At 41.1% G+C, this 26,972-nt stretch overlaps 1 protein-coding gene across 3 annotated transcripts; it reads left to right on the forward strand.

The window, feature by feature from the left end:
- Positions 1 to 211: 211 nt before the first annotated feature.
- On the forward strand, positions 212 to 20,936 carry LOC148011288 (Tetratricopeptide repeat (TPR)-like superfamily protein). 3 transcript variants are annotated; one of them, XM_087670815.1, is made up of 4 exons: positions 212 to 566; positions 18,993 to 19,078; positions 20,185 to 20,536; positions 20,627 to 20,936. In XM_087670815.1, exons 1-4 carry the CDS (start codon positions 306 to 308, stop codon positions 20,738 to 20,740), a joined length of 813 nt encoding a protein of 270 aa, XP_087526941.1. In that variant the 5' UTR covers positions 212 to 305; the 3' UTR covers positions 20,741 to 20,936. The 3 variants fall into 3 exon arrangements, with proteins under 3 accessions (XP_087526941.1, XP_087526942.1, XP_087526943.1); XM_087670817.1 differs by lacking the exon at positions 212 to 566 and adding an exon at positions 18,873 to 18,905; XM_087670816.1 differs by lacking the exon at positions 18,993 to 19,078 and having other exon boundaries at positions 217 to 571.
- The last annotated feature ends 6,036 nt before the right edge of the window (positions 20,937 to 26,972 follow it).

Below are 26,972 nucleotides of genomic sequence, written 5' to 3' on the forward strand. Positions count from 1 at the left end.
ACGATTAGGGAATTGTAATTCTTTAGTTGACTCTGAGGGGGTAATTCGATTACAATTCCCTAATTCCCTAATTGACTATCAGCTAATCAATTAAAACAAGTGAAAATGATATTTTTACTCTTATTGTTTTCCAAAGCAATCTTTATTCTTGATTGTTTGTCCTAATTTCCAAAGACATAGACACGAAGTTTGTCAGCCTTATGCCACGTCAAAAGGGCAGTATCGCAGCCTCAGAGTTTCTGGGAAAGGCCACCGGGGCTCCCTGATTGGGAAGACACTGACGCAGACCGGCGCAGCAGCCTCCAATGGCGGTGGCGGTGCTGCGACAGCAGACGCAGCAGCACCTGGGCCGCGGGCCCTGCTGCCATCGTCTCGTCCTCGCTCGATTCTGCCACCACGATGCAGACCCCGCTCAGCACCACCAGCACATCGCCGCTGGCCCATCCCGCCCTGCCGCCCGCCCTAAAAACACTTTCATGCGCTTGGCCCACCGCATCCAAGCCGCCTTCGAGCGCGTCCGAGCCAAACAGCTTCCGCCTGAGGCCCGTGTAGCGTCCTCAAATGCTGTAAGGCATGCTCTTTCTCCCTCTCTCTCTCTTACACACACACACACACGCTTACAGAATCAAAAGAGAGAAAATTGAACGGTTTCTCGTTTCCTAAGTAGGCATTGTTATCATTTCTTTTATGTTGAGGTTCGTAATCGGCATAAAGCTTCAGAGAACTTAACAACACACTTTCTGTTTGATCCAGCACCTATGCTTGAGAAGTCTTAGGAACAAGAAAAATAAGAGTCTCAGTAGACCTTCAATTCCAATTCACATTGAATGGGTACTGACATAATAGCCATGTCACCTAGGCAATGAAGAGTGACTACGGGCATGGTAGTAACATCAATCAACAATGGATTTGATGCTCAGGCCAATGAGGTAGGCAAACGGAGGGATTTAAGATTCTTTAGGTTTAGAATGGAGCCAGCTCCATGGTGGGAGTTGTCCCTAAAATCACATGCAGTGAGCTCTTGGGCCAAGATGCATCTGGCCATTCTCCAACACTTTGCTGCGATGGATTACAAATTGCAGCTTTGGAAGCAGTGGGAGTGCTTCAGTCTAGAAACAAGAGAAGGATGTGGATACTTTCTTCACTTGCTTCACCATCTTCTAATTGATATATCCCTTTACTAGATGAGATCGTTTCCAAGTTTGTGTAGAGCTTGCACACCACTATTTTGGCTGATATGGAGGCACAATGACCAGATTCTTTGGAGCGGGCCATTGAGTTGGCTACTACCTATGAGAAGTAGGACAACTGCAAGGCGGCGAGTCAATCTAACTAATTCATTGCAACTACAGTTAAAGAGAAGGGCAAGTCCATGAGTAGTGGGGGAGATACTTCCTAGAAGGTAGGTGCTTGGGAGAACAAGTATTTCATGTGCAAGTAGACGGGGCATATTGCCAAGAATTGACCCAAGAAGCTTGACTTGAACAATTAAACTTGCAAGGTGGGAGTCAAGTTTGTGGAGGTGGCCACACCTTTGTCTATCATGGCTTCAACACTAAAGATAGCACTATTGTGAGATATGGACTCTTCTTTCTTGGAGTGACACGATCTTATGCTTGTGCAAGTGATGAATGTAAGCCATTTGGCACTTTGCTTGGTGGGTGGTGGAGCATTTGAGAATTTGATCCAAGACAGATTTGTTGAGAAATATCATCTACACAGGGTACTCATTAGTATGGGCATAACCCTTGGAGCTGGCTTTTTAGTCTAAGAGGAAGACCAAAGTTGAGATATACCACTTAAGGGAGTGGGTGGAGGATGTATCTATCCAAATAAAAGATTTCAAGGTTTGAGATACTTTGAAGGTGGTTCCTTTCCTCAACGTCGATGGAATTTTAGAGAGTCATGGCTCTATGACCACATGGGCTTGGTGAACGCCCTTGCATTCTCAACGGCTTGAGCTTAGCAAGTGACAATTATTTCACATCATGAAGTAGATAGTTCGTAAGGGTTGCCATGCTATGATGGTGAGGATTTTGGATTGAATTAGTTCTAAGATTGACACCTTCTCGAAGGCATCCTACTGAATGAGCAAGGAGGAGTTGGGCAAGAAGGAATGTACAAAAATACTCAAGTACAATAGATAAGATGCCATCTTTACAGTTGTGGACATGTTTAACTAGCAAGTGAGGTTGATTGCATGCAAATCTAATGCGGATGTGATAGAGATTGTATGGCTCTTTTGTGAAAAGATGACGTACCAGCGAGATAGTAGGTTTTGCGGGGAGAAACACAGAGTGAACTCGGCAAACATGGAGAAGAGAAGAGAAGAGAGAAGAAACTCTGATGAATGGAATGATGAAGACCTGAATCATGGAGTGAATGTGATACAAGGGAACAAGGGTGCCGTAGCACAAGGAAGATGATGAAGACAGCCACGAACCACGAACCGCAATGTTCTCCTGAAGGGGTGTGAGGGTAGTGGAGAGGCTGGAGAGAAGAGGTGATGGACTGAATGAATTAGCCGTGAGGAATGAATGAGAGAGTGGCCTATAAATAGGCATAGTCAGTCTAGGATGGCGCCCCTTTTTGGGGCTGCAAACCCTAAATGCAAAACGCAGAAATGCAAAAACGCAAACTGCGGGTGAAGGGTTTATCAACATCTTTATCAAAGAGATTTTTCAAGAGCATGGCTTACCAAAGAGGATTGTTTTTGATCTAGGTTGTAAGCTCATTAGTGGGTTTTGGAAGGCTTTCTCTCATGGCTTTGGCATAAGGTTAGTGTTCTCTACCGCTTTTCATCCACAAAGTAATGGGTAGATAGAGAATTCAAATTGTATCACAATTACTATGTGTTGTTGCTATTGTGAGGATCATTTGGTTGCATGGTATCTACCATTGGTTGAGCATGTGATTAATGATAGGGTCCACGCCTCTACCTAGTGGACCCCACTTGAGATGGTTTATGGATGATTGATTAGCAATACCATCATCTTTGCTTTGGAGACCTCTATTGGGAAGTATGTGGCAGATTAGGTGATTGTGGATATGGATCAGTTGTTAAAATAGGTTCATGAGAATATCTACTGGGTGTAACAACGGCAGAGGAGGTTGACAAACATTGGCGTGAGTTGATCTTCCGAGGAGGTCAATGGTCCTATCTCAAGTTCTAGAAGTAGTGTTTGAAGCAGCTTGGGGAGTTTTCATCTAAGCCAGCAACTCGGAAGAAGGGGCCTTGAAGTCATCTTGGCATAGCAATTCATATAGCTTTGCTCTCTTTGCAATAAGAGAGAAACAAGTTGGTTGAATATATAGTGAACTTGGTTTGTGATTGTCACTAATGTTAACCAACTTGAGCATCATGGAGGATGTGAAGTGATGAGCACCATGTGACGTGTAGGTGCTGGTTTTGGACCAATATATTTAGATTTGGCTTGGGAGTTTCTCTTTCCTTTGTGTTGTGTGGAAAAGGCTTGCCTTGTAGTCAACTTGGTATAGTAGTTCACTTTGCTCTCTTTGCAATAAGAGAGAAACAAGTTGGTTGAAGATATAGTGAACTTGGTTTCCCATTGTCACTAACCTTAATGTGGTAGCAAAACCTTGATAAGGTTCAAGCAAACCATTAAAAGTGGAGGATACAAGTTGATTATATTAGGAACAACCTCATCAATATTGAGTGAGATCCTCAATGCTTGTGAGCTAAGCATCAATCTTATTACCTCCTTCCATGTGAAGGTCTTCAAGTTGCATATGGAGATAAGAAACACATACCTCATTATGTAGCTGGTATAGTGAAGCAAGCTGATTCCAAGCTTGCATGACTTGATATGAGGAATGGCTACTCTTTTCATTGATAAAGCAATTAGTGCATGTGCTTTGGCATCATCATCATCCCAATGGGCTTCTATCTTGAGTAAGAGGAGTTGAAGTAGAAGTAGATGATTTGGTGTTATGAGTACCACCTTTGACGTAGAGTTGGAAGTAGTTTGTGGGGTAAGTGTGGGAGAATGGACCTCACCTCAATGCTGGAAAGAATATTCGTCAAGTTCTTTTCCAAGAGGAAATGACTCATCATGTAAGTCTACATAGGATAGTTGTTACTTTCGAGCTTGTCATTGGCCCCAAACATGCTAAATAAGTCATTATTATTGTTGGCCAGCAGATAATGGCAGCCAATAGATGATGAGAGAAAATAATCAACTTGAAGCATGAGTGTGGCCAATTGCAATAGTGATAACTTACTGCTGCTAAGAATTTTCGGGTTCAAAGGCACACAAGGTGTTGCAAGATAGAATGGTATGCATTGATACCATGTCGAGAAACGGTAGGGTTTGTGGGGAGAGACACACAGAGTATGGCAAACACTAAGACAAAAAAACTCAGAAACACTAAAGAAGAAGATGAATGAACAATGATGAACATTAGATCATGCTAAATGAATTGTGTTGTTTCTATGGAGTAGAGCTTGGAGATGATTGCACTATCCTGATTGATCAAGTGGTAGCACATGGAAGAAATCTACACTATGAAGGGAGTGAAATATAGTCCTTCGGGCAAAGGTATTGTTGACAAGGAAAAGAGCTGCTTTGTGGAGGGAGCGTATGCAGTCCTTTGGGTAGCAGAATATTAAGAGCAAACATTGGGAGATGAAGAGGTGTCGGAGATGAAGGATATGTTCAAATCACTCCAAGATGATGGCTGTTGTTAAGATGACTATTGGGCAGCCCTTTAAGGGTGAAGAAAACACAAAAACGCAGGTATTTGATGTAGGTCTGATAAAGAGGGTGTAAAGTGCTGTAGATGGGCTGAATCAGGTTCAAACGCAGCCTTCGTAAAGTGGCTGATAGTTGGAAATTGTTGTTGGGTGCTGAGATGGTAGTAGGAGCTTAAAACACACAATAATGATGAAGATGAAGATGATTTGCTGTACCAATCCAGGGAGAAGTGAAACCAGCAAACATGGCAGTGGAAATGATGATGAATAGTCTCTAGGCTGAAAATGCAAGTTGGGTAGCGCCTTTGACAAGGTAGTAGTCTGTAATCTATGAATCAAGGCGGGAGCAAATCAGACCCAAAAGGTAGCACATAGGCCACTCCCACATGAAGCATCCACTAGGCGTTGAAGAGCTGAAGGTGATCAGTAGTTGGTGAAGAGGGAGACAATCCGAAGAACGAGAGTGAACTGTGTGAGTGATGAATGCCCATGCCCTATTTATAGGCACATGCGTTACTAAATTGTCTAGTATGGCGCCTAGACACTAGATAAAATAAAGCCTTTTTGGGTTTGTAAATGGAAACCAAAATAGGATTTAATGGAATACAATGAATTCATTGACTTTGATATCATATGCCCATCTTATATGTTTCTGTGAGGACATTGTTTGCGTCAGAAAGTACCTCAAAGTTTGATGGTTTGTCTACATCGTAAAATCAGCCCCCAACAAATAATTTTTCCACGTAGATAGTGCATGAATTACAGGCAAGAGCTCTTTCTCATAGATCTGCAAATTCTTTTTTGCACCGTGGAGAATTTGGCTCTCATAAGCTGCAACTCGCTCGTCTTGCATAAGAACAGCCTCAATGCTGTTACCACATGCATCACATTGAACTATGAATGCCTTCCTTAGATCAGGCAACACAAGCACAGGATCTGAAGTCATCTTTTCCTTCAACTTTTCAAATGCTGAAATTTCCATTGTTGTCCATCTAAATGGCACATGCTTCTTTTGCAAGGCATGCAATGGAGATGCAATTTCAGTGAACCCGTGTATATACTTCCTATAGTAAGAACATAAACCTAAGAAGCTGCGAATCTCATGCACATTTCTTACCATCCAGCTTATTCCAAGCTATCATGATGTCCACCTCAAAGGTACTTGTCAACCAATTCGATGCAAACATTTGCTTGAATTGTACCCACGTTGATGGTGCTCTGCCTTGCATCAAAAGAGTGGACTACCGCTGTAATGCATTCCCTTTCAAGAAAGTGGTTGCCTTTCGAATCTTTGAGGACTCCATGAAGTTTCCCCGTGAATAGGTTGCATCAAACTGCTAAATGAAAGTCAAAGCTTTTAGCCTATCTTGTACATCGCTGAAGGACTCAAACTTCACTGCTTTTGCACCCTCATCATAGTCTTTCGCTGCCCCTTTGGATGTCGAGTTGTCATACATTGGTTGCTACAAAAAGGGTGCATTTGCTAAATTTACATCAAAACCAACGCCAAACGGAGCATTTGCATGACCAACATTCATTCCTTGAGCCCCATAAGCATTCGGGGGTGCAGATGCAGTACCAAACATGCTACTTTGTGCCCCAGGGATCAAGCCAATGTTGCCATACATAGGGTTTTGCATATTTCCTGCCATACCCAAATACATTGGGCCTTGCACACCATGCATTGGTTGCTGCATACCATAGGGATTTGTGCATAAATCCTGGCTGCCCCATCATGAAAAATTATTCTTTCACCAAAATATCCTGGCTGCCCCATCATAGCATGCATGCCCAGTTGTCCAAAATCCATTGGATTGGCACTTTCGTGATGGCCTTGCATTTGCATTCCTTGCCTCGTAGGTATCAACTATTTTATTTCACTAGCATCTTTAGGAGCTTCAAATGAAGGATTTGGCATTATCTTCGGTGCATCTTGCTGTCCTGAAGGTGTAGAAGACGCCTTCTTCTTCTTGCCTTTGCCGTCCTTCTTTGGAGCATTCAAAAATCAAGTATATTGAGGATTCTTTGTCAATTCAGCAAAGAGATTTGCTGCTATCCTCATTCGATTCTTGAACGGGTCATTAAATTCCTCTTCACTTTGTTGGTCATCAGCCTTCTTATGCCCTGAAGGCCATGCATCTTGTCCAACAACAACATTTTCAGCTTACTGTCCATGGTCTGAGCCTTGTCCAAGGTCAGGCATTGCATTTCCTTCATTCCCATGTGAACGTTCATACTAAGAGGCATCATCATTGCTTGAGTCCATCTCACTGTATAAAGACATATTGCTGTAATTTCTGAGCTGAGAGTAAAAATCAGCGTTGACACAAAGCTTTGGCTTGCAATTAGGTTCCTCAGGCCCACCAAATCAAGAGATTGAGTGGCATCCCGGCAATGGAACCATGGAACCAGCCTTTCTCCTCGGATGTGGTGGTAAATAACCTGATTAAGTACTATTTATAGCAATTAATAAATTTACAAAACTGAAAAGTACACTTTACCATATAATCTTGGACATTGGACACCCTGTTGGCCCCAAAACTGGTGCCCCTTTCGGTATTTATTTAACTTAATTGAAGAAGAAGTTGATGTACAATGGGATTTTTCCAATTCCTTTCGGTATTCCAACTCCCCTTGCTGTTCAAAATGACCAGCAAGTCTTTAATCTGATTCGCCCCTTGATTCGGGCAATCAATCCGCCTTCACCCGCTTTCATGGAGATGGAAAATGTCCCAAATTCAATTATTTGTTGGTCCCTCCAATTGAATACGCTAAAAACAGCTTCAGCCTTGTTGAATCCAAGTCTTGGAACTTTCAATTTCTGGCACGCTTCTTGAGGCTCCTGCTAAACCCTAATTTCTGCTTGCAAATTAGAGTTTATAGCAGAGAAATCTGAAATTTCTCAGCCTTTGGTGATCTCAATGCTGCAATCTTTGGAGCAAGGCTATAGAAAGGCTGGGAGATGAGAGAGAATGCCGAGGAGAAAGAAAATTCAGACTTTCTTCTCGAAGAACTGAAGAAAATCTGTCATTTACTATTGCTGCCCTGTCTCAACAGCTTGTAGATGCAAAAAACTGAAGAAAATCAGTCATTTATTAATACTGCCCTATCTCAACAGCCTGTAGATGCTGTCACTTCTTGTTGATCGGCCTTCTCCTGCCCTTGGCTGTCTCAGAAGATCTCCAATGGTTGCAATCAGACTAGCAGCATCTCCTCCCTCTTTCTTGTAGGCTGAATACACTAAAAATGCCTCTCTCCAGTCTCTAAAGACGTTTTTTAGTCTTGTATGGGCATTTTTGACAAGTGGTAGCCTTTCCAAATGGTTTTCCAAAATCATCCGTAATTAAATATTAATTTTCAGTCTTTAAATACTGAAAATTAATCTAATAATTATTTCGGTGCCTTGAAAAATTATCCGACTGGCCAATAATTAAATTGGCTAGGCAACTTCCATTCCCGAGTGTCTCTGTGCCATCTCTGACCATTAGATTGGCATTAAGTACCATTAAACGCCACTTCTCTAGTGTAAGCCCTTGTAAGCAAAAGGAGGTTCTAAGACCTTGCAAGGCAAATAAGCCCTCCTAGAGACCACTGCAACGTGCTACCGAGGTTTCTCCCACCTATTTTCAAGTCTAATGGATTCCATGGCCCATGGCTCTACAGTTCACTCCATAGAGACAAAGCCTATTGGATAGCTTTTTCAATAGTCTGCTCCATTGAGAGATGATGGCTGTTCAACTCCTTTGGCTTCGCTCTCTGTTCCACCAAGAGACAGAGACTATTGCCCACTTGTGACTCCATGAGAGCTACATATTTTACCTTCTCCCTCACATGGCTCCACGATCATTAACTCCAATGAGGGCATTGAGGCTAAACGAACTGACAGAGCTCCTCTGTCTCCTGTCAGACTCTGACAGGAGCTCACAACCAGGAGATGACAGACTGAGAATGATAAAGAGCAGGCTAACAAAAGTATCATGGAAATCAATGCCTGGACGCTGAGCAAAACCTTTAGCAACAAGGCGAGCCTTGTGCTTGTCCAAAGAACCATAGCTAAGGTACTTGGTCTTAAAGACTTACTTGACACCGATCACCTTCTTGTGAGAGGGACGAGGCACAAGAGACTAAGTTCCATTCCTCTCAATAGCCTCCAACTCGGCTTGCATGGCCTTTCGCCAATGATCAGACTGCAAAGCCTACTTCACTAAAGTGGGCTCTCGATCCTGCATAACACGGGTTAGCAAACAATAGTTGGAGCAAACAAGCTTCGAAGAATGTGCCTGGTTCCTCTGTGACCGTTGCGATCCATCTTGCGGTTCCCACTCCTCAGGGACCTCCTCGATCCTTGAATCTCGGAGTGTGTCACAGGCCCAACGAGGAGGAGGACGAACCTCTCTCCGGTGCTCTCCATCTATTGAAGACTCAAGAATATCCACCAGCAGAATCTCCTCAGGGGTGGCCGGTGGAAGTGAAGACTCGGAATCAGAAGAAGAATCTCCATCAAAAGACTTTGGCTCCAAAGGAACTGTCTCGGGAGCCCAACTCTGGATCTCCAAGAACGGGATGCTTCTCACCCCCTTTTGTGGCCGGAACTTCCACGAACCGCACATCGTGGCTTGTATAGACATCCCGCTTGACGAGATCAAACAGATGATAACCTTGGGACTAGGAGCTATAGCCAACAAAAACTTGTCGTCAGGAAGCTGCCTCGAACTTGTCACGCTGTGTCTTCAGGATGTGCACGTAAGCGTCACACCCAAAGACCCTGAAATAAGAGACATCAGGCTTAGTCCCAAAGTAAGCCTCAAAGGTGTCATCCTGTCAACGATCGAAGTGGGAGATCGATTGAGGATGTAAACTGCGGTAGCCACATCAGGCTTAGTCCCAAAGTAAGCCTCAAAGGTGTCATCCTGTCAACGATCGAAGTGGGAGATCGATTGAGGATGTAAACTGCGGTAGCCATTGCCTCGGCCCACAGAAACTGTGGTGTCTGTCGGTGCTCCATCATGGTGCGCGCCATCTCGATCACACTTTGGTTCTTCCGCTCCAAAATGCCACTCTCTTGGGGAGTGTTGGTATTAGCAAACTCCTGGTGAATGCTCCTATCAGCACAAAAACGAGCAAACTCATTAGACATAAATTCACCTCCCTTGTCTAAACGCAAGGTCTTCAGTCGCCGGCCAGAACAGTTCTCTTCAAAGAGAAGCCAATCCCGCTTGACGAGATCAAACAGATGATAACCTCGTGGCTTGTATAGACATCCCGCTTGACGAGATCAAACAGATGATAACCTTGGGACTAGGAGCTATAGCCAACAAAAACTTGTCGTCAGGAAGCCGCCTCGAACTTGTCACGCTGTGTCTTCAGGATGTGCACGTAAGCGTCACACCCAAAGACCTTGAAATAAGAGACATCAGGCTTAGTCCCAAAGTAAGCCTCAAAGGTGTTATCCTGTCAACGATCGAAGTGGGAGATCGATTGAGGATGTAAACTGCGGTAGCCACATCAGGCTTAGTCCCAAAGTAAGCCTCAAAGGTGTCATCCTGTCAACGATCGAAGTGGGAGATCGATTGAGGATGTAAACTGCGGTAGCCATTGCCTCGGCCCACAGAAACTGTGGTGTCTGTCGGTGCTCCATCATGGTGCGCACCATCTCGATCACACTTTGGTTCTTCCGCTCCAAAATGCCACTCTCTTGGGGAGTGTTGGTATTAGCAAACTCCTGGTGAATGCTCCTATCAGCACAAAAACGAGCAAACTCATTAGACATAAATTCACCTCCCTTGTCTGAACGCAAGGTCTTCAGTCGCCGGCCAGAACAGTTCTCTTCAAAGAGAAGCCAATCCTTGAAATGAGAGAAAGCCTCTGACTTCAAAGTCAAGAAATAGGCCCAAGTCATCCTGCTATAGTCATCTACGATCAACATGAAGTACAAGCTCCCCTTCAGGGACTCGGTCCTCTTCGGGCCACAAAGATCCGTAGATACAAGCTCCATGGGTAAAGTAGACCATCTGGAAGCTTTGTTGGGAATCGCATCCTGATGCAGTTTTCCACGAATGTAGGAGACACATGGCTGATGACTCACCACTATGTCCAGCAATCCTCGGACAAACGACCCTCGCGACGCCTTCCGAAGGTACTCGTAGTTCAGGTGGCCAAACCGAGTATGCCATAGCTCGGACTGTGTCTGAGAAGTAAGAAGAAGAGAAGTAAGAGCTGAAGAAGACTTCAATTTGTAGACGTCATTCTCCTCATACCCTGCAGAGAGAACCTTCCTCGATCCACGATCAAGGGCTCGAATAGTATCACTGTCAAACTCCACTAAGAGGCCAAGAGCACAAATCTTATGGACTGAAAGGAAATGATACCCCAAACCTGGCACATGCAACACCTCAGAAGTGTGGGTACCACCACGTCCATCTGGAATAGGCTGCGTCTCACCCCGTGCAGCAATAGACGCAGAAGAGCCGTCTCCAATGAGAATCTGCCCACGCGAAGGTCGCAAATGGGCAATACCAACGGGAGAAGGAGTCATGTGCCGGGAGGCACCATTGTCCATGATCCACTCACGAGCTTGGGGAGCTGCCATTGCAGCATTAGAAGTCTTTGGTGTAGAGTCCTCAATGACTGCTAAGTGTAGAAAAGCAGTTGATGAGGGTGCAGCCACCGCTCCAGAATCCTTCGTGTCCTTCTTCTTGGTGTCCTTCTTGCCTTTGTCGGGACAATCCTTCCAATGACCGGTCTTTCCACAAATATGGCAAGTCGATTCCTTCTCCTTGTCCTTCTTGGATTTGTTGTCCTCCTTTTTCTTTTGGTTCTTTATCTTCTTTTGAGAGGCTTGATCAACCAAAGCCTCCGATTTGGAAGCATTTTGTCCCTTTAACTGTTCCTCCTAGTCCAAGACCATAGGAACCAACTTTTCCCACCGAAGAGTCGACTCCTGTCCTGATGCAATAAGAGTGGAATAAAAGGTATCGAATCGTGGTGGCAATTGGGACAGTAAAGTGATCGCTATGTCTTTGGAGGAAATAGGCTTTCCTGCATTTTGAACCTGCATCTGAAGCTGCCAAAGCTTGTTGATGTGTTCCCGAAGTGAAGAAGACTTATTCACGGACAAGGTCCGCATTTGCACCTCCAAAGAAACCCTCTTCATCAGGGTCATCTGATTGTATATCTGATCAAGCTCCAGCCATATCTTTTGAGCCACCATCAAGTGCTCGATGTGAGCTATCACGGCTGTAGTGTAAGACAGAAACAGAAAAGATCGAATCTTGGATCAGTTTGTCCTAATGAGACTGGGCCTTGGTCAACTCCGCACGGGCATTGGAAGAGAGTTTGGAATCATCCCTCACCGAGGGCCTGTTAATCTCCTCTCTCACCAGTTCCGCCAAATCATAAGACTCCAAAATGGCCAACATCATCACCCGCCAGATGCGGTAATTGTCACCATCAAGCTTTTGATCCGATGGAAGAGCCGGTAGGATAGGCACCTTCCTGTCCATGATGGCCTGGAACTCCAAATCAGTCTCTGTAGACATGTTAACCTGCAATACCTGCACAAACGCAAAATCAGCCCCCTTCTGGCTGTTAAAACACAGCATTCTAGGGCTGGTTCCTCCACTGCCCAAACCTTCTTCACCCGTTGGAGGCGATGAAAAGGTAAAATCTGCAACGGAAGGCCTCAAACACAGCCTTCCTCCCCTTCAAACAGCAATAACCTGCAGTAAATTCACCGATTGGACTCCTTTCCCGCACGCCCACGCTTGCTTCAGCCTTGATCCGATACGTAGCCCTCCCGCTCGCCCTCGAATCCTGGAAACGCAGCCTTGTGTCGCGTTGAAATCTCCTCTTAAGATAGCTTCAGCTCTCAGTCAGTCCATCTTCACGGCTTTGATACCATGTCAGAGTGCAGCAATGCCGAAGCGTAGGACATAGACTGAGAGAGAGTGAACACAGAGAGAAGAGAGAGAGAAAATGAGTGTAAACACAGAAAATCTGCAGTGTAATATGCTGTATAAGAGTGCAGAAATATACACGGGGGTAGAGGAAATATCTGCGTGTGTCTCCGACTTGATGGCCTCGAGCACAGTCTGTCTCAGCCCGAGCACAGTCTGTCTCAGCCAACAAATCTCAAGACTAGAATCTGAAAATGAATGAATGACTAAGTGTGCCACCAACTGGCTATTTATAGCCAGAAAATAGAAAATACCAGCACCAGGTCGGCTGCATTAAATACAGCCAACTGCAGTAAAAAACAATAAAAAACAGTCCGACTGCAAACAGTTCGACTGCAGCTGCTGATGTGGCGTCTGTACTGTGCTAACGTGGCATCCTGTTGCTGACGTGTCCTCTACCGTATGCTGTATATTGTTGTACTATGCAGAAACCCTAACACAGCCTGTCCAGGGGATGACTCTATCTCTAACAAGATTGAGGTAGCAAGAAAGAATAAGGGAACATCAGTGAACAAAACTGAAGTAATGAATGCTACCTTGGAAGAAGAGGCTAGGGTTTTACATGTACGGGTAGTAGGATGGGAGGAGAAGAGCAGTCGAGAGGAAGATGCTAAGACACTTGTTGACAAAATTGGGGCTTTAGACGTACCTATTGTCAGTGCTTGGAGAGTGGGGAAAGAGGACGTCCAAGGCTCTAATTCTTCGCTTTGGAGACAGAGAAAAAAAAAGGCCTTCCTCTCCAAGAGGAGAGCCCTCAAGGGTGAGAAGATTTATTTGGATGAGGACCTTACCCCAACACAAATAGTGCATCGTAGAGAACACATGCCTAAGGCATTGGTGGCTCGCAACTTGACCCGAGAGTTCTTCTTCCTTCTAGGAAGCTTCTCAGCAATTGGATGCTTTGCACCTTCACCATCAATTGATGCAGTGGTGTTTCCTCCAGTATCACCATCTTTTGGAGGATTCGGTCCTTCATAAGTAACCTTTTCCCTTGTCCTTAAGCTGTCAATCAATTGACGTACTTCGGGAATTTCCAACAAGCTACGATACTCTGTCAATTTAGCCTGTAATTGCTCACTTGTAGGCACTTCATCAATTGTCATCTTTACCTCCTTCTTGCAAGGATCACCTTTACTTTGAGAAAAGCAAAGAGACATAATCTGATACCACTATTATAAGACCCGAGATACACGCTCGACTTTCTTATATACTTATATGGTGAATATTATGTTGGCACAGAGAGAACGGATGAGAGAAAAGAGAGAGAGAGAGAGAGAGAGAGAGAGAGAGAGAGAGAGAGAGATTGACAACACACTAGGGACTGGAAGATGGGCCAGTCCCTCCCTTGTGGAGTTATATTATTGACAAGGAGCAAGCTCCTCCGTTACACATAAACCAGTTTTTAACTTGTAGATCTTGGGAATAAGATCATGGTTCCTTGCACGGTATACAACCGGCTAATAGTTGCACAACTTGGAAGTTGGCACCTTTTGATCATTCTTGAGTCTCTCATTCTCTCCTACACACAATATGTGTAGGGCTCTCCTCTTGGAGCTTGATTTCAGTAGAGCTTCTGTAGCACTTGCACCTTCTCTCCTACACAATATGTGTAGGGATCTTCTCTTGGAGCTTGATTTCAGCAAATCTTCCACAACACTTGTACCTTCTCTTCTCCTCTTGGAACTTGATTTCAGCAGAGCTTCCGCAGCACTTGCACCTTCTCTTCTCTTCTTAGACGCATGCAAAGTGATGCTTCCTTTCACCTCTCCCACACCCAACCCAAGGATAGCCTTCTCTTTTATAGGCTTCAAGAGCTTCTTTTCTTGGAGAGAGACTTGAGTGCCAAGATTGGAAAGGTTGATCTTCATAGAAGATGTGGCTGTTTCAGGACCTACTCTGCAGCACCAATTTCGAAATATCTCTCTGTGCGTTGTTCGGATTAGTCGTAGATCTTGCCGTTTTCGATAATCTATGCAGGCCATTTTTAGAGATTGGCTTTCTATCATGAGATATTTTAAAAATGGATTCACCATGTCTATTTTAAGAAAAGCAGCTTTTTAAACTCTACTCTTAACTTATGGTCCATACAACCACCTTGAGCCATAGATAAGGAGAGTTCATTAGATTGCCTTGGGCCTCAATCTTAAGATTGACTTTCCACAAAAGCTTGTGTCATCTTAGACCTTAGAAAGAAAAAATCCTTCTCTCCTCACTTCTAGAGGATCACATCTTTTGTCTTTCTTAGTGAGAGAATTACCTCTCTCGTTTTTTCTTAGTGAAAGAATTACTTCTCTTCTTAATTCATTAAAAGAGAAAATACCTTAAACCTTGACTTATAAGGGAGAGGATGACCCTAAATGAATGCGATGCTCATTACACACAAGTAAACGTTCCCATGCGTCCCGGGATGCACACATAAATACATATACACAATGTTCATGCACTTCCTCTTCTTAGAACTCAATCCATCTTCATTTATGTGTAACTCCTTGATTCTTATGTACACTCTTACACTTGGCAGACACTTCCTTTCCCCTTCATAACTTGTACTGCTTGTACTAGATATCCCCGTCACAGTGCTCTGATCACTCCATTAAGTGATGCACTAGGAATACTGGTCTCTAAATAGTCTCATGGCCATGCTAGATCATCATCAACACTTAGAGAAAAGTGATTCATTAGTTTATTGACATAAATTTACTAGATAGAGAATGCGTAATAAGCAATCAATTTAGTGACAGACGCTCAGATGGCGGCAGAAGCAAGGACAATGAAAGTGAAAGAGCAATGACTATGGCAAAGTTGACTTTGATACCACTGTTGGCCTAGGTGTGTGAGCAAGTGTGGGAAGAAAGAGAAACATGACACTAGAGCATACTCAATACAAATGAGTAGTGCATGGAATGGCCAACAATTTCAGTTCTTTCTTACCATCGAGACCCATGTCACCCACATTTTTCTAGCATGTTTGATGGTTTTTGGGAGCCCTCTAAGCATTCTTAGCATATAGTCAGCCATTTTTGGGCATGTTTAACTCACATTAAATCAGATTGATCGGATTTGATAGTTTTCTCTATTTAGGTGTTGGATTCTTCATTTGCCATTTGTTCATTCTATTTGTTATCAACTTCCTCACTCTTTGTTCTCAGTATTTTTCTCTCATGCTGCTTGCTTTTCAACATTCTATTCATGTTGTGATTCTTCTTTTCTTTGCACACACACACACACACACACACACACACACACACTCTCTCTCTCTCTCTCTCTCTCTCTCTCTCTCTCACATTGCATTCAGCTTCTACTTGTGCGCTCATAATTGGAGCCAGAAATTCTTCATAGGAAGGAGTGGTCATGTTGGACCAAACTCTATTTCCACAAATGTAAGCATGGTAGCAAATAAGAATCAAGCTCAAGGATTTGGAGACCGGCAAGATAGTATTGATTGACAATGACTTTTTGTGGTGCTTGGTGACCATGAACTAGACCCCAATAAGTCAAAGGTTCACAATGGGATGCAACAATACGTTGCCTATGTGCTAACTTTTTGCTATTGAAATATCCACCTAGGATCTAACTTGACTTATCTTCCAACCATAGAGCCAAATAGGCTCACCTTGAGTGCGGGCGCTTGTAGCACATTGGGTCACAATGATGTTCCAGGAGCTAGTGTCCCATATCACAAACTCAACCCTTCTGGTATGGATGTGTTGGCTTATAGGCCAAGAGTCAATGAGTAGTGGTCACACAATGATGTGCATAATAGGGACTTGAGTCCTATAAATAAGACTCGGCTATGCAAACCTTGAAGTGCTCTTAGTGCATTTGCATTGTGTCACTTCATGTTCATTGTGACCAATGCTAATAGCGCCCATCAAGATGTCTAGGATCCAACATGCATATGAGACACAATAAGAGCTATATACATGAACGTATTGGTAATGGACATCAGATTCATCTGCAGCCACAGAGCCAAACGGGCTCATCCTTGAGCCTAGGAGGTAGCAAGCTGCAGCACATTGGATCATGAGTGCATCCCAAAGGCTGGTGTCTGATACCAGCAATCCACACCATCCTTGCGTATGGACACATTGGCTTACAAGCCAAGAGTCCAAGGGTGGTGAGCACACAATGATGTGCTAGCCTAACCCTGAAATGTCCTTACTACATTTACGTGAAGTCACTTTATGACCACTATGACCAATGCTATTAGTGCCCATCTAGATGTCCAAGGATGTAACACTCCACCCTAGTGAATGACTGTTGTCCTCAACAATATTCTTAAGAACAAAGTGAGGAAAACGACTCTTACAATGAATATACTGACACCCATGTTGCAGTTTTCTAGTTAATCAGATACTCAAGATAAGCAGTCCGATAAGATCGTTTAGTCCATGGTCAAGAACCAATTCGGATTTGAGTGGAACATAACAAGTAGTTCTTTGAGCCGCTGGACTTCGTCAATTGAGACAATCAGTTCATCTTGCCCTAGTCATTCAACTCATGTGGAACATCGGTTAAACTCAAATTTCTAGAGCTAAATCAAGCTTGTAGGACATGTTATTGCTTGGTAATCTTGAAAGGACCTCAATACCTTGAAGATAACTTATAGCACTTGCTGGTAGTTATTGAATTAGAGTCCATTGGGACTTGAAGGTAAACATACATGCTCTCCTAGAGCTCTCAAGGAGAATGATTTTGATTAGCATAAAATGTAGCATGATCTGGTTTATTTTAATGTTTTTTCTCACAATGGTCAACATTTTTTCCCCTTGAGCTTGATGACAATCGGTGGTTTCAACTCATAATTGCACATGAGTATAAACAAGCTATGCCTAGTAGTCGAATGCTTAGCACTGCTATAAGCAAACTTAGTATGAGAAAGATAACACTTCCAAATAGATTGTCTATTGGAGACATACATAGTAGTATATTCTCCATGGATTTATTTATCCTCAGATTGCCCATTGGTCTCAGGATGCTCCAAGGATGACATGGGTATTTCTATTGCCAGTTTCTAGAAGAATGTTTGCCAGAAATGGTCAGTGAGCTTAGGATCTCGGTTACTATCTATTTTATTGCGTAAACCATAAAGTCTATATAAATGCTCCACAATGAGACCGGCCAACTCGTGGCTTTTAACAGTTATCTTTGTCGCAATGAATCAAGCCACTTTTGTAAATCAGTTGACCATGATATAGATCGCATCATGGCCTCAATTTGTATAGGATAATCGTACTGTAAATTCATAGAAATACTACTCCATTTCTTATTGGGAATGTGTAAAAGGTGTAACAGCCCCGCTTGCTTGTGCCATTCAACTTATTAAGCTGACATTGCAGGCATTCATGTATGTAAGACTCAGCAAAGTCTCCATGTGCGGCCAATAAAAGTAGTGAGTGATCGAGGCCAAAGTCTAGTATATGGCATGGTGTCCTGTGCTTGGTGTGTCATGACACTTGTATGAAATCTTTTTGTGAATATTCATATCATCGTGCGCACACACTTTGCCATTTTAAAATGGTATTCCGTTACAAATGTAATACTTTTCCACCATCTTTCTCTTAGTAGCCAACTTTTGGACATCCAAATTGCCAAAGCTTCTGGAGGTACTAGGTCCATCTTGGACTGATTGCCATATCCTACCAAAGTGAGGATTGTTTTAGCAATGCCCTTGAGAGAGGGAATAGAAATAAGTTGAAATTTTGGTAAAGACAAGGCATTGACTTTTGGGATTCATCTAAGGGCATAATTTCTACATAAGCTTTGCACATCTTGCCTTGCCTCTAGGGTGATTGGGCTGATTGTAGAGGTATTTTTAATGAATGGAGGTTAATTCAAACAATGAATTGAGTGCCATACAAATAATGATGCCAAATTTTAAGTGCATTGATGATTGCTAACAATTCCTTCTCTCGAGTGTGTACCTCATCAACTTGGCAATGTGCATGTCCTTATCCATCATTGTGATTCTATGTACATGAAACATAGCTATTGTGTAGGAAATCAATCAAGTAGTCTTCAGCAGAGTTTTGAAGACATGCTAGAGCAGAACTCTACCACCTAACTCTTAGGCCATGTCTATCACAAATTTCCTTGACAAGCCTCATGAAAGTGGCCTTGAGGCTTTGGGATAAGCTTGTCAAATGACTTTTGTATCTTTTTGATTTCCCTTTGCAGCAAACAAGGTGCATTTGTAGCAAGCAAGGTGCATTTGCTGCATGGAAAGGGAAAACAAGGTGCATTTGCCCATGCATTTCTTAGTAGTGCAAATGACTCGGTTAGGCATCTAGTAAAATGCAGATTTGACTCGTTGTACAATGCAGCAAATGCAGCTGAGGAAGGTGCAGACTGCAATCGCTTGGCTGGACAAGCTGGACGGCTGGAAAACAGTCCTGAACAACAGCAGAAGGTTGGAGAGCAAGTGCCTCATGATGGACAGCAATGGCGGATAGCTCTAGTTGAGATATCCTCCATGAACGGGGTGTGGATAGTAGTGAGAGGGCCTATTTATAGAAAGTTTGGGTCCTCCCAAATAGGTTCTGTGCTTATGGGACACTTGTGTTTTTCCTTTTAATAAAGAGGCTTAATTCATTAATTAAGCATGTTTTGGGGCTGTTTTAGAGAAGCTAATGCACTTTTAGCTCAACAGAATTCACATGCTAATTCCCTAAGCTGTCCAAGATGGACAGTCTAATACCTAAACTGATTGCTTTACTTGCATGACTTGCATGGGGAACTGTATCAGTTGAGGTATTCTGTGCTGCCAATATTTAGGTCTTAAATGCAGATGGAGTCAGTGAGGATGATAGCCACCTGATTGCAGCCAGAAATATAGACCGTGCAAATGTTCTCCATTCGCTAGGCATCATTCTCATACTGTAGTGCTGAATTAGATCCTTCTCCACTGAGGGAGCCATCTCCACCACCCTGTTTTCTGCTTAAGTGGGGGGAGCATGCTTGTGGGAGTATCATAGACCACCTGTGCTCTTCAGAAGCTGCAATCTATAGTCATCTCCAAACACAGCAGCATACATTTTTGCAACCTTGCAATGGTTCCAACGTTAGTTGTTTAGGAGTATTGCACTTCAGGAGGATCTGCAGTCTCAGTTTGTATTTGTTTCCAGTGTAGATTAGTTCTAAAATCCTGAGTACTTTTCATACAGGCCACTGGTCTGCTGACCAGCAGTTAGTTGTGGATCAAGTCAGCCAGTTCCATATATTTATGCCGTTAGTCATGGACTCAGTGATTTTTCATGTATTTATAACTCTGGCTTTTCTAGTGTGCGCTCGTTAAATTCCAGTCTACACGTGACAGTAGTGTTGCCTGTATGTTAGTAATATTTTACACCAAAGGATCAGATGGTAAGCCTATTTTGCAACAGTTCGAAAATGGTGGGTTTTATCAATTTGGAGATGGAAAGTTGATAATTAGGCACATATTGTGAGTTAAAGACGCCTGAAATGGTATCATACAGAAATACTGCTGGTTGATGTGTTTTTGGACTCTGCATCCAGGTCAGAATCGGACGCTACAAATGTTGCAGAACAACGCATAATCCATGCTATGCTGGAGGGGGATTTTGAAAAGCTGCCTGGGAGAGGAAAACCATTGCAGATGCAAGGTAATCCACATGTGGACCCTGCTGAGGACCTCTTGTATCGAATACTTGCACAAAACGGATTTGCACCCGAGTGGGTTGAGCTCAACAAGGAGATAAGATTTCACATGGAGAGGTGGCGAAGGGCTCTCAGGTATTCATGGACTAGGAAAACCAGCACATTTCTCCGGGACCCTGCACGTAGTGAAGCTCTTTGGAAAGCTGATTTCCGGATTTTGGAACAGGAACTCAGAGACATAAACAAAAAGGTTGGTTTTTTTTTTGTTCTCATGTCTTCCTCTCCTTTGAGTGTAACTTTGATGTCTCCTCTCTCAGATGAGTTTGATCTGACTGAACAGGTGTTCCATTACAACTTAATAGTTCCATTTGGGCGCCAGGTTTTCCCTTACAAGCTCGAAAACGAGTTGCATGAGTTACAAAGCAATGAAAATAAGAGTCACATGGCTTGCTAAGTCATCCAGTTTCCTGATATGGGGTAGACCCTCGTTGCTGTGGAGCTGGTGAAAAAGTGCCTTCTCCATCTATACTCTTATGTAATTATGTTGTAAATGATAGGGTGATATAAGCTGGTCATGTATTTGTTGGTTCAAGACTAATTTAGATGGGCCTGGTGGTGATGTGAAATCACAGCCAACTCTTCAATATTCAGCAAGATCCTTAGCTGTTAAGAGACATCTTTTCCTCTCATTTTCTCCTCTTCTAAATAGAATATAAGGAGTCTCTGTAGCGCATCCAAGTGGATGCTATAACTATGCCTCAAATTTCAAGGATAAAAGTAAATCCTGATACATGGTACGTTACTAACATAATCTCAACCCAACCGCACTTCATGTGCTGTCTGTGCTAAGCAATCACTTTGCAGGTCATCAGCATCCATCAAACTTGTTGAGCTAGATATTTAACGTTATGATGCCATCTAGATAATAGTAGGTCCTAAAATATCAAAGTAATTTGGACATTCTGTAAATGCAATGTGCAATCAAACTTTACTGTAAACTCACTTTCAGAATTCTTAAGGAGTGGAAAATAGCTCAATGGTTGAGTTGAGAAGTTTTATTTGTTGTTATGCATTCTCTGGGAACCTTAGAAGAAGCTTGTATAGTTAAGGATATGATAGGACCTAATTTTTTCAAAATGATTGATACAAGCCAGATTCCATATTGCATGTTGCTTTTATAAGTTCTTAGACCTTATGACTTCATGAAGAGCCTTGGGTTGATGGGTAAATTGGCATTCAGTGTATGTATCCTCATGTGTCAAATAACGTAACATTAGTAGCAAAAATTAGTACTGTTGGAGATGGCCAAAGCTTTACATAGGCTTCATCTAAGCTCAGAATCTTAATTAATTATGATCACAAATGAGTTCGACTATCATAAGCATCTTTTGGTCAATTATAATGACCACAATGATTACGATTAGCATTAGTGTCTTTAACCATTATGATGACTAGGGTGATTATGGTTTTCTAATGTAGACTAGTAGATATCAAACATAGTGGAGAGTTTGAGGGGTTGGTGATGAGTGTGTTGATATCTGTCATATTGTTATCTTGATACCTTTCTACGGTCAAGCACGTGTGTTTAGGTTATTACTTGTTTTCATTGTATAGTTTATGTAGAACATTGGAGGAGGAATGTGGTAATAGACCACTATGTAGAACAACATTGGAGGAGAAATGTGGTAGATAGGTCATAGTTGAAGAAGTATGAATATTTCTATTCTTGAAAACATACAATTATGTCCAAATATGAAATTGAACTAGCGTTGATACTTCTTTGAGACTCACTTTAGAAGTCTCTTAATCCTTGCATTGTGTATAGATTTTTGAACTCAACCTTTGTGAAGAAGTGCATCAATGTACTTTGTGCTAGTAAAGAAATGCTCATGTTATCATAATAGTGAATGGCAAGCACCTCTATGATACACTCATCTCTATATGTTTTAGATTTTGTAACCAAGGCACCTTACATTGTACAAACCTTATAGTTCACCTTTGTACTTAAATATGACAATGGTAAATTGTTGACTCATAAGCACAACTTGAAATGAGAGAAAAGTTATATACTAAGACTATGGAGAGCTATTCATGATATCTAAATATATGTAACTATGTATAAATATCCAAAATGTGATGCTTGCAAAACCAATAACATAGCTCAAGTATATGTAAAGTGTAGGAATGGTCAAACAAATTGAATTGCCAATTATGCACTTCTACATAGTCATGCCTTCTTGTACTCTTGTTTTGCCCTCTTGTCAATGTTTTTAAAATGAGTATCAACACCTCTATTCTATTCAACAAACCTCTTCCACACAAGTGCAAACATTAGATTTTTGCATTATTTGCTATGGACCGGGTCTTCGTCGAGGATAGGTGATGCCAAATGTATAGGCATGAATATGCAAAGTTTTTTATGCCCATTTTAAAGGCACATTTCATGTTTTTCATTCATATTTTGGGCTTTTTCCACAATTGTAAGAATGATGGGTACTTGTCTTCTTTGGGTCATTTGCTACATTTTAGAAATTGATTCCTAGACTAAGTCATGTTTACAACTTCCTTTGTAAGAATCACTCTCATTGCTCTTGGTACAATCTCCTTGAATTTACACCATGTTCTATTTTGCAATGTAAATCCAAGAGATACAATATGAATTCCCTTGTAGTCGTATCTTGAGAAATTTTAGTGTGCATCTGAGATATCAAAATGTGTGGGAGCAATTATATTCATTATCTTATTAGTTAATGAAAAGCTTGATGATCAAGCTCAACTTTGGTTTTGTACGATCTAGCATTGCCTTTTTTGCTAAAGGAATATAATGTTATTATAGATATTGAGAAGTGGCCTAAGTCTTGAAGGCACATTGGAGGATAAGACATGTCCTAATAGTAGCATGCTAGATGTGCAACCCACCTAATATCAATCTAGATGGGATACAGAGGATACACATGTTTGTGCATATTGATTATACACAAAGAGTGATCACACCTCATGCTCACTCACGTAAAGAGGCTAGTTATGCACTTGCTAATCTTTATGAAGTGTGTAAGGAGATATGAGCTACCTACTTGCACAAATGATTGAGTAGTGAGCATATGAATGAGGGTGAATTTATGGATGCATTCTCATAGAAATTAGGGATATCAAAGGAGTAGCTTACTACAATTGCTGAAATCATTCTAGATGGTACTATAGGAACCAATGTTATGAATACCTTACTAGACACTTATCAAGGTTTTGCATTTACACATCACTCATCATAAATGGTAGTTTGAACTCCATTACATCTAATGAGTTGTCTTCAATACATTGTAATAAGAACAATCCAAATATAATTTTTGTATCAAATGCACAAATGACTACACATTTGCTGCAAGTCATAAAAAGAGATTCTAGATAGAGTTACTGGTAATGGTGAGCAAGGTGATAAAAAAATGAACTCTATCAACATTATACATATGAAGGTTACACTATCAAAAGGACCAGTAGAAGTTGTAGATTGAAGAGGGAGGGATGAAAAAGAGCAAGGTTTGGAAGTTTTTGGTGTATGGGATTCTGGTTTTGAGAAAAAGGAATTTGCACATTGAGTTTAGGAAGACTATGCAATTTTGACCCTTCTATGCAATGTTTATACCAAGTACATAAGGAATAATGAAAGAGTAAGTGTACTACCATTTGTTGCTCTAAGCTACACTTTGCCAACACCTTGAATAGCATGTGAGGTGGTACTGGCAAATTGAACAAGTCCTTCATGTGAATGCATTTCCAAGGAACTTTCAAATCCTTATAAGGAGTAATACACTTGCTAGAGCCACTTCCAAAATACCAAATAGAAGAATCAAAAACTACCATATGATTATCATTATCTTTTAATATTAACAAAGTTGGTTTTATAGTTATATGTTTGGAATACGTTTTTGCAATGGTAGATAGGCAGTTCATGATCATAATGATGGTGACATTATTATGGCTTTGAGGATTTTATAAGATGAATATTTTTGAGAAGGTTGTGTATGTTACATTAGTTACCATTTCTGGTTTCACAAATGTTGCTAAGTTGTGGCATACCTATTCTGGACATTTGGATTACAAATTCTTATTGCACACATTTATAGGTGAGAAATGATGCTTGATTTACCACATTTGTAAGCTCTTGTAAAATATATATGTAAGGGCTTTATTCCTTGTAAAATCTGTATGTTATATTCCCTAAGGATGGTTCACTTGGGGAAACTTAAGACATTATAGCTTGTAGATAGTGATATTTGTGGTCTTTTGAGGACACCTTCAATTGGTGGATGTTTATATTTTACAAAATTCACTAACATCCATACATTAGATTTGCATGGTTTTCCCTAAGTTTGAAGTTGGATTAGGCATCTAAGTATTTTTTAGTTGTAGATCGAAACTTGGTACATTATGTACAAAACCTTTTTGGCAAAAGAGAGGGGGGGGGGGGGGGGGGGGGGAGAGTGGGCACATATCTAAAAAGAGCTACGTATTGATGGCTGTAAAAGCTATAAAGCATTGATATATAGTGCCCTAGACTTTGTTGAAAAATGGAGTGGCTTAGAGGAAAAATAAGACTTGTGGACATGGGATGATGCATGTCAAAGATGTAGACTTTCCCTCATAGTATTTTCATTGGAAGCTATTACGTGTGCTAAGCACAAAGTGAATAGTTTTTGGTTGAACACTATTACACATATTAAATTAGTGTCTGATTAAGGCTTTGGAAGGAGTGACACATTATAACACTTGGCATGGTAGAAAGCCTTTGATTGAAATATATTATGATTTATATCTTTTTGGATGTTTTGATTTTTGTTTTCATGCCTAAAAATCAACAAATAAAGTTGGATAACAAACCCAAGATTTTTTTTTGTGGGGCACGAAAGCAAATAGTTTTATAAACTAACATCATAGCTTCACAACTTGCCTTGGTATAAGATATTCTCTTCATCATAAAAACCATTAAACAGTGCAAACTCTTCTAGCATGACTAGGAATCGAGATTGGGATTATGCTTTAGAAACCACTATTGTAAACAACTTAAGGACTTGTATAAGAAACAATGAAATGAAATATCACAAACAATGGTCATAGAAAACATTTTTAGTAATCCATATGTAAACTTTCACCTTAGTAACTATTTTCTTAGATTTTACAAGTTTTTAGGTTGTATAATTGGTAGCATTACCAAAAGTTTCAAAATTTCAAAACCTTGTCTTTAGAACTTTCCAATTTTTTTTTTTGAAATTTACCAATTCACTTTTAAGTATCAATTTCTTGTGAAGACTTAAAAACGTAGCAAAAAGGGAGAGCACATGACATAAGATTGAGTACAATCAGCCCTATAGTAGGCATAAGTGACCTCTCTTCCCTATATTTCTATTTATTATGTTAGTATCCTTTTCTTATACAAAAAATAATTATCTTTACCTTATATTTTTCATAAATTAATTTTGAACAATAATAGCCTTAGTATAGGCCCAAAATGAATATTAAACCTTAATATATAATGCGATGGCATGTAAGAGTGTAAGGGAGAAATGCATGTTGATAATAAAGAATAATTTGAATAACATTTTCCATAAAGTAACAATAAATTTTGTAATGAATATGCTTTGATATTTGATCCCTGCACTTAGTTCAAAGTCATCATTCACACTCAAACAACTGAGACATCAAGTCATACAACAAATGTAATAATAAAGTACAACAAATGTAACAAAGTTATCATTCACACTCAAACAACTGAGACATCAAGTTATACAACAAATGTAACAATAAAGTACAATGAATTAATTAACTAGCAAAAGAGTAATGTTGCCTACAACATGTAGAAAGATAAGCTAACTACCATGTTATTCTTTTAGTTGGAGTAATACTATCCACTCACTATCCACAAATATCCCATCTACAAATTACCCAAACAAATAAGTAATGGAGTGACCATTATTCACGACAATTTGAGTAGTGCTACTTGGAACATGGGCTCACACAATTTTCTCAAATAAGATACAATTCCGACATCGACGAAACGGTCATGGTTTCATGTGAAGAGCTTAATGAATAAAAGATTCCTGACAAACTATTAAAAACAATATCACTCAGTAATTGAATTTTGTAAGACATCTACTCTTTCCAATCAAAGGATTATCACACATTTGATCCTCAACCAAATAAGTCATTGGTTTGAAGATATACATATTTCATGGCAGGGCATTCTTCATTGTTTGCTATACATTGCTCACATTTCTATTCATTTTGAGTATTATTCTCTTCATGACATAGACTATATAATCTTCACACAAAGAAAGTGACCATTAGTAGCAATTTAATCTTCGCTAAGATCACAATTAAACCCTCTCTCATGTAAGAGGCAACTAAATGTATCTACTCAAGATATGTTGGGAACTCTCCTTCCCTTTGTTTGGCATTGGACTTATTCATGGAAACTATTGTTTTTGATTTGAAAATAGATCAAGTATTGATGAGTCAAAATGGTTACTCCAATGGATTTGCAAGACTATTAAGCATAACCAATTGGTTGCATCTTTGTCCAAGACATATGCTAAACTTCTTAGCTTCAATTTTAAACTATTCTTAGCTTCAATTTTAAATGACTATGTTCTTGTTTCTTACTATTTTTGATGGAGAGGAATTGCTTGCTAGTG

Source organism: Lygodium microphyllum, chromosome 28, assembly GCF_053477565.2.
Source record: "Lygodium microphyllum isolate KBCC chromosome 28, Lygodium_microphyllum_v1.1.10, whole genome shotgun sequence".
Lineage (NCBI taxonomy): Eukaryota > Viridiplantae > Streptophyta > Polypodiopsida > Schizaeales > Lygodiaceae > Lygodium > Lygodium microphyllum.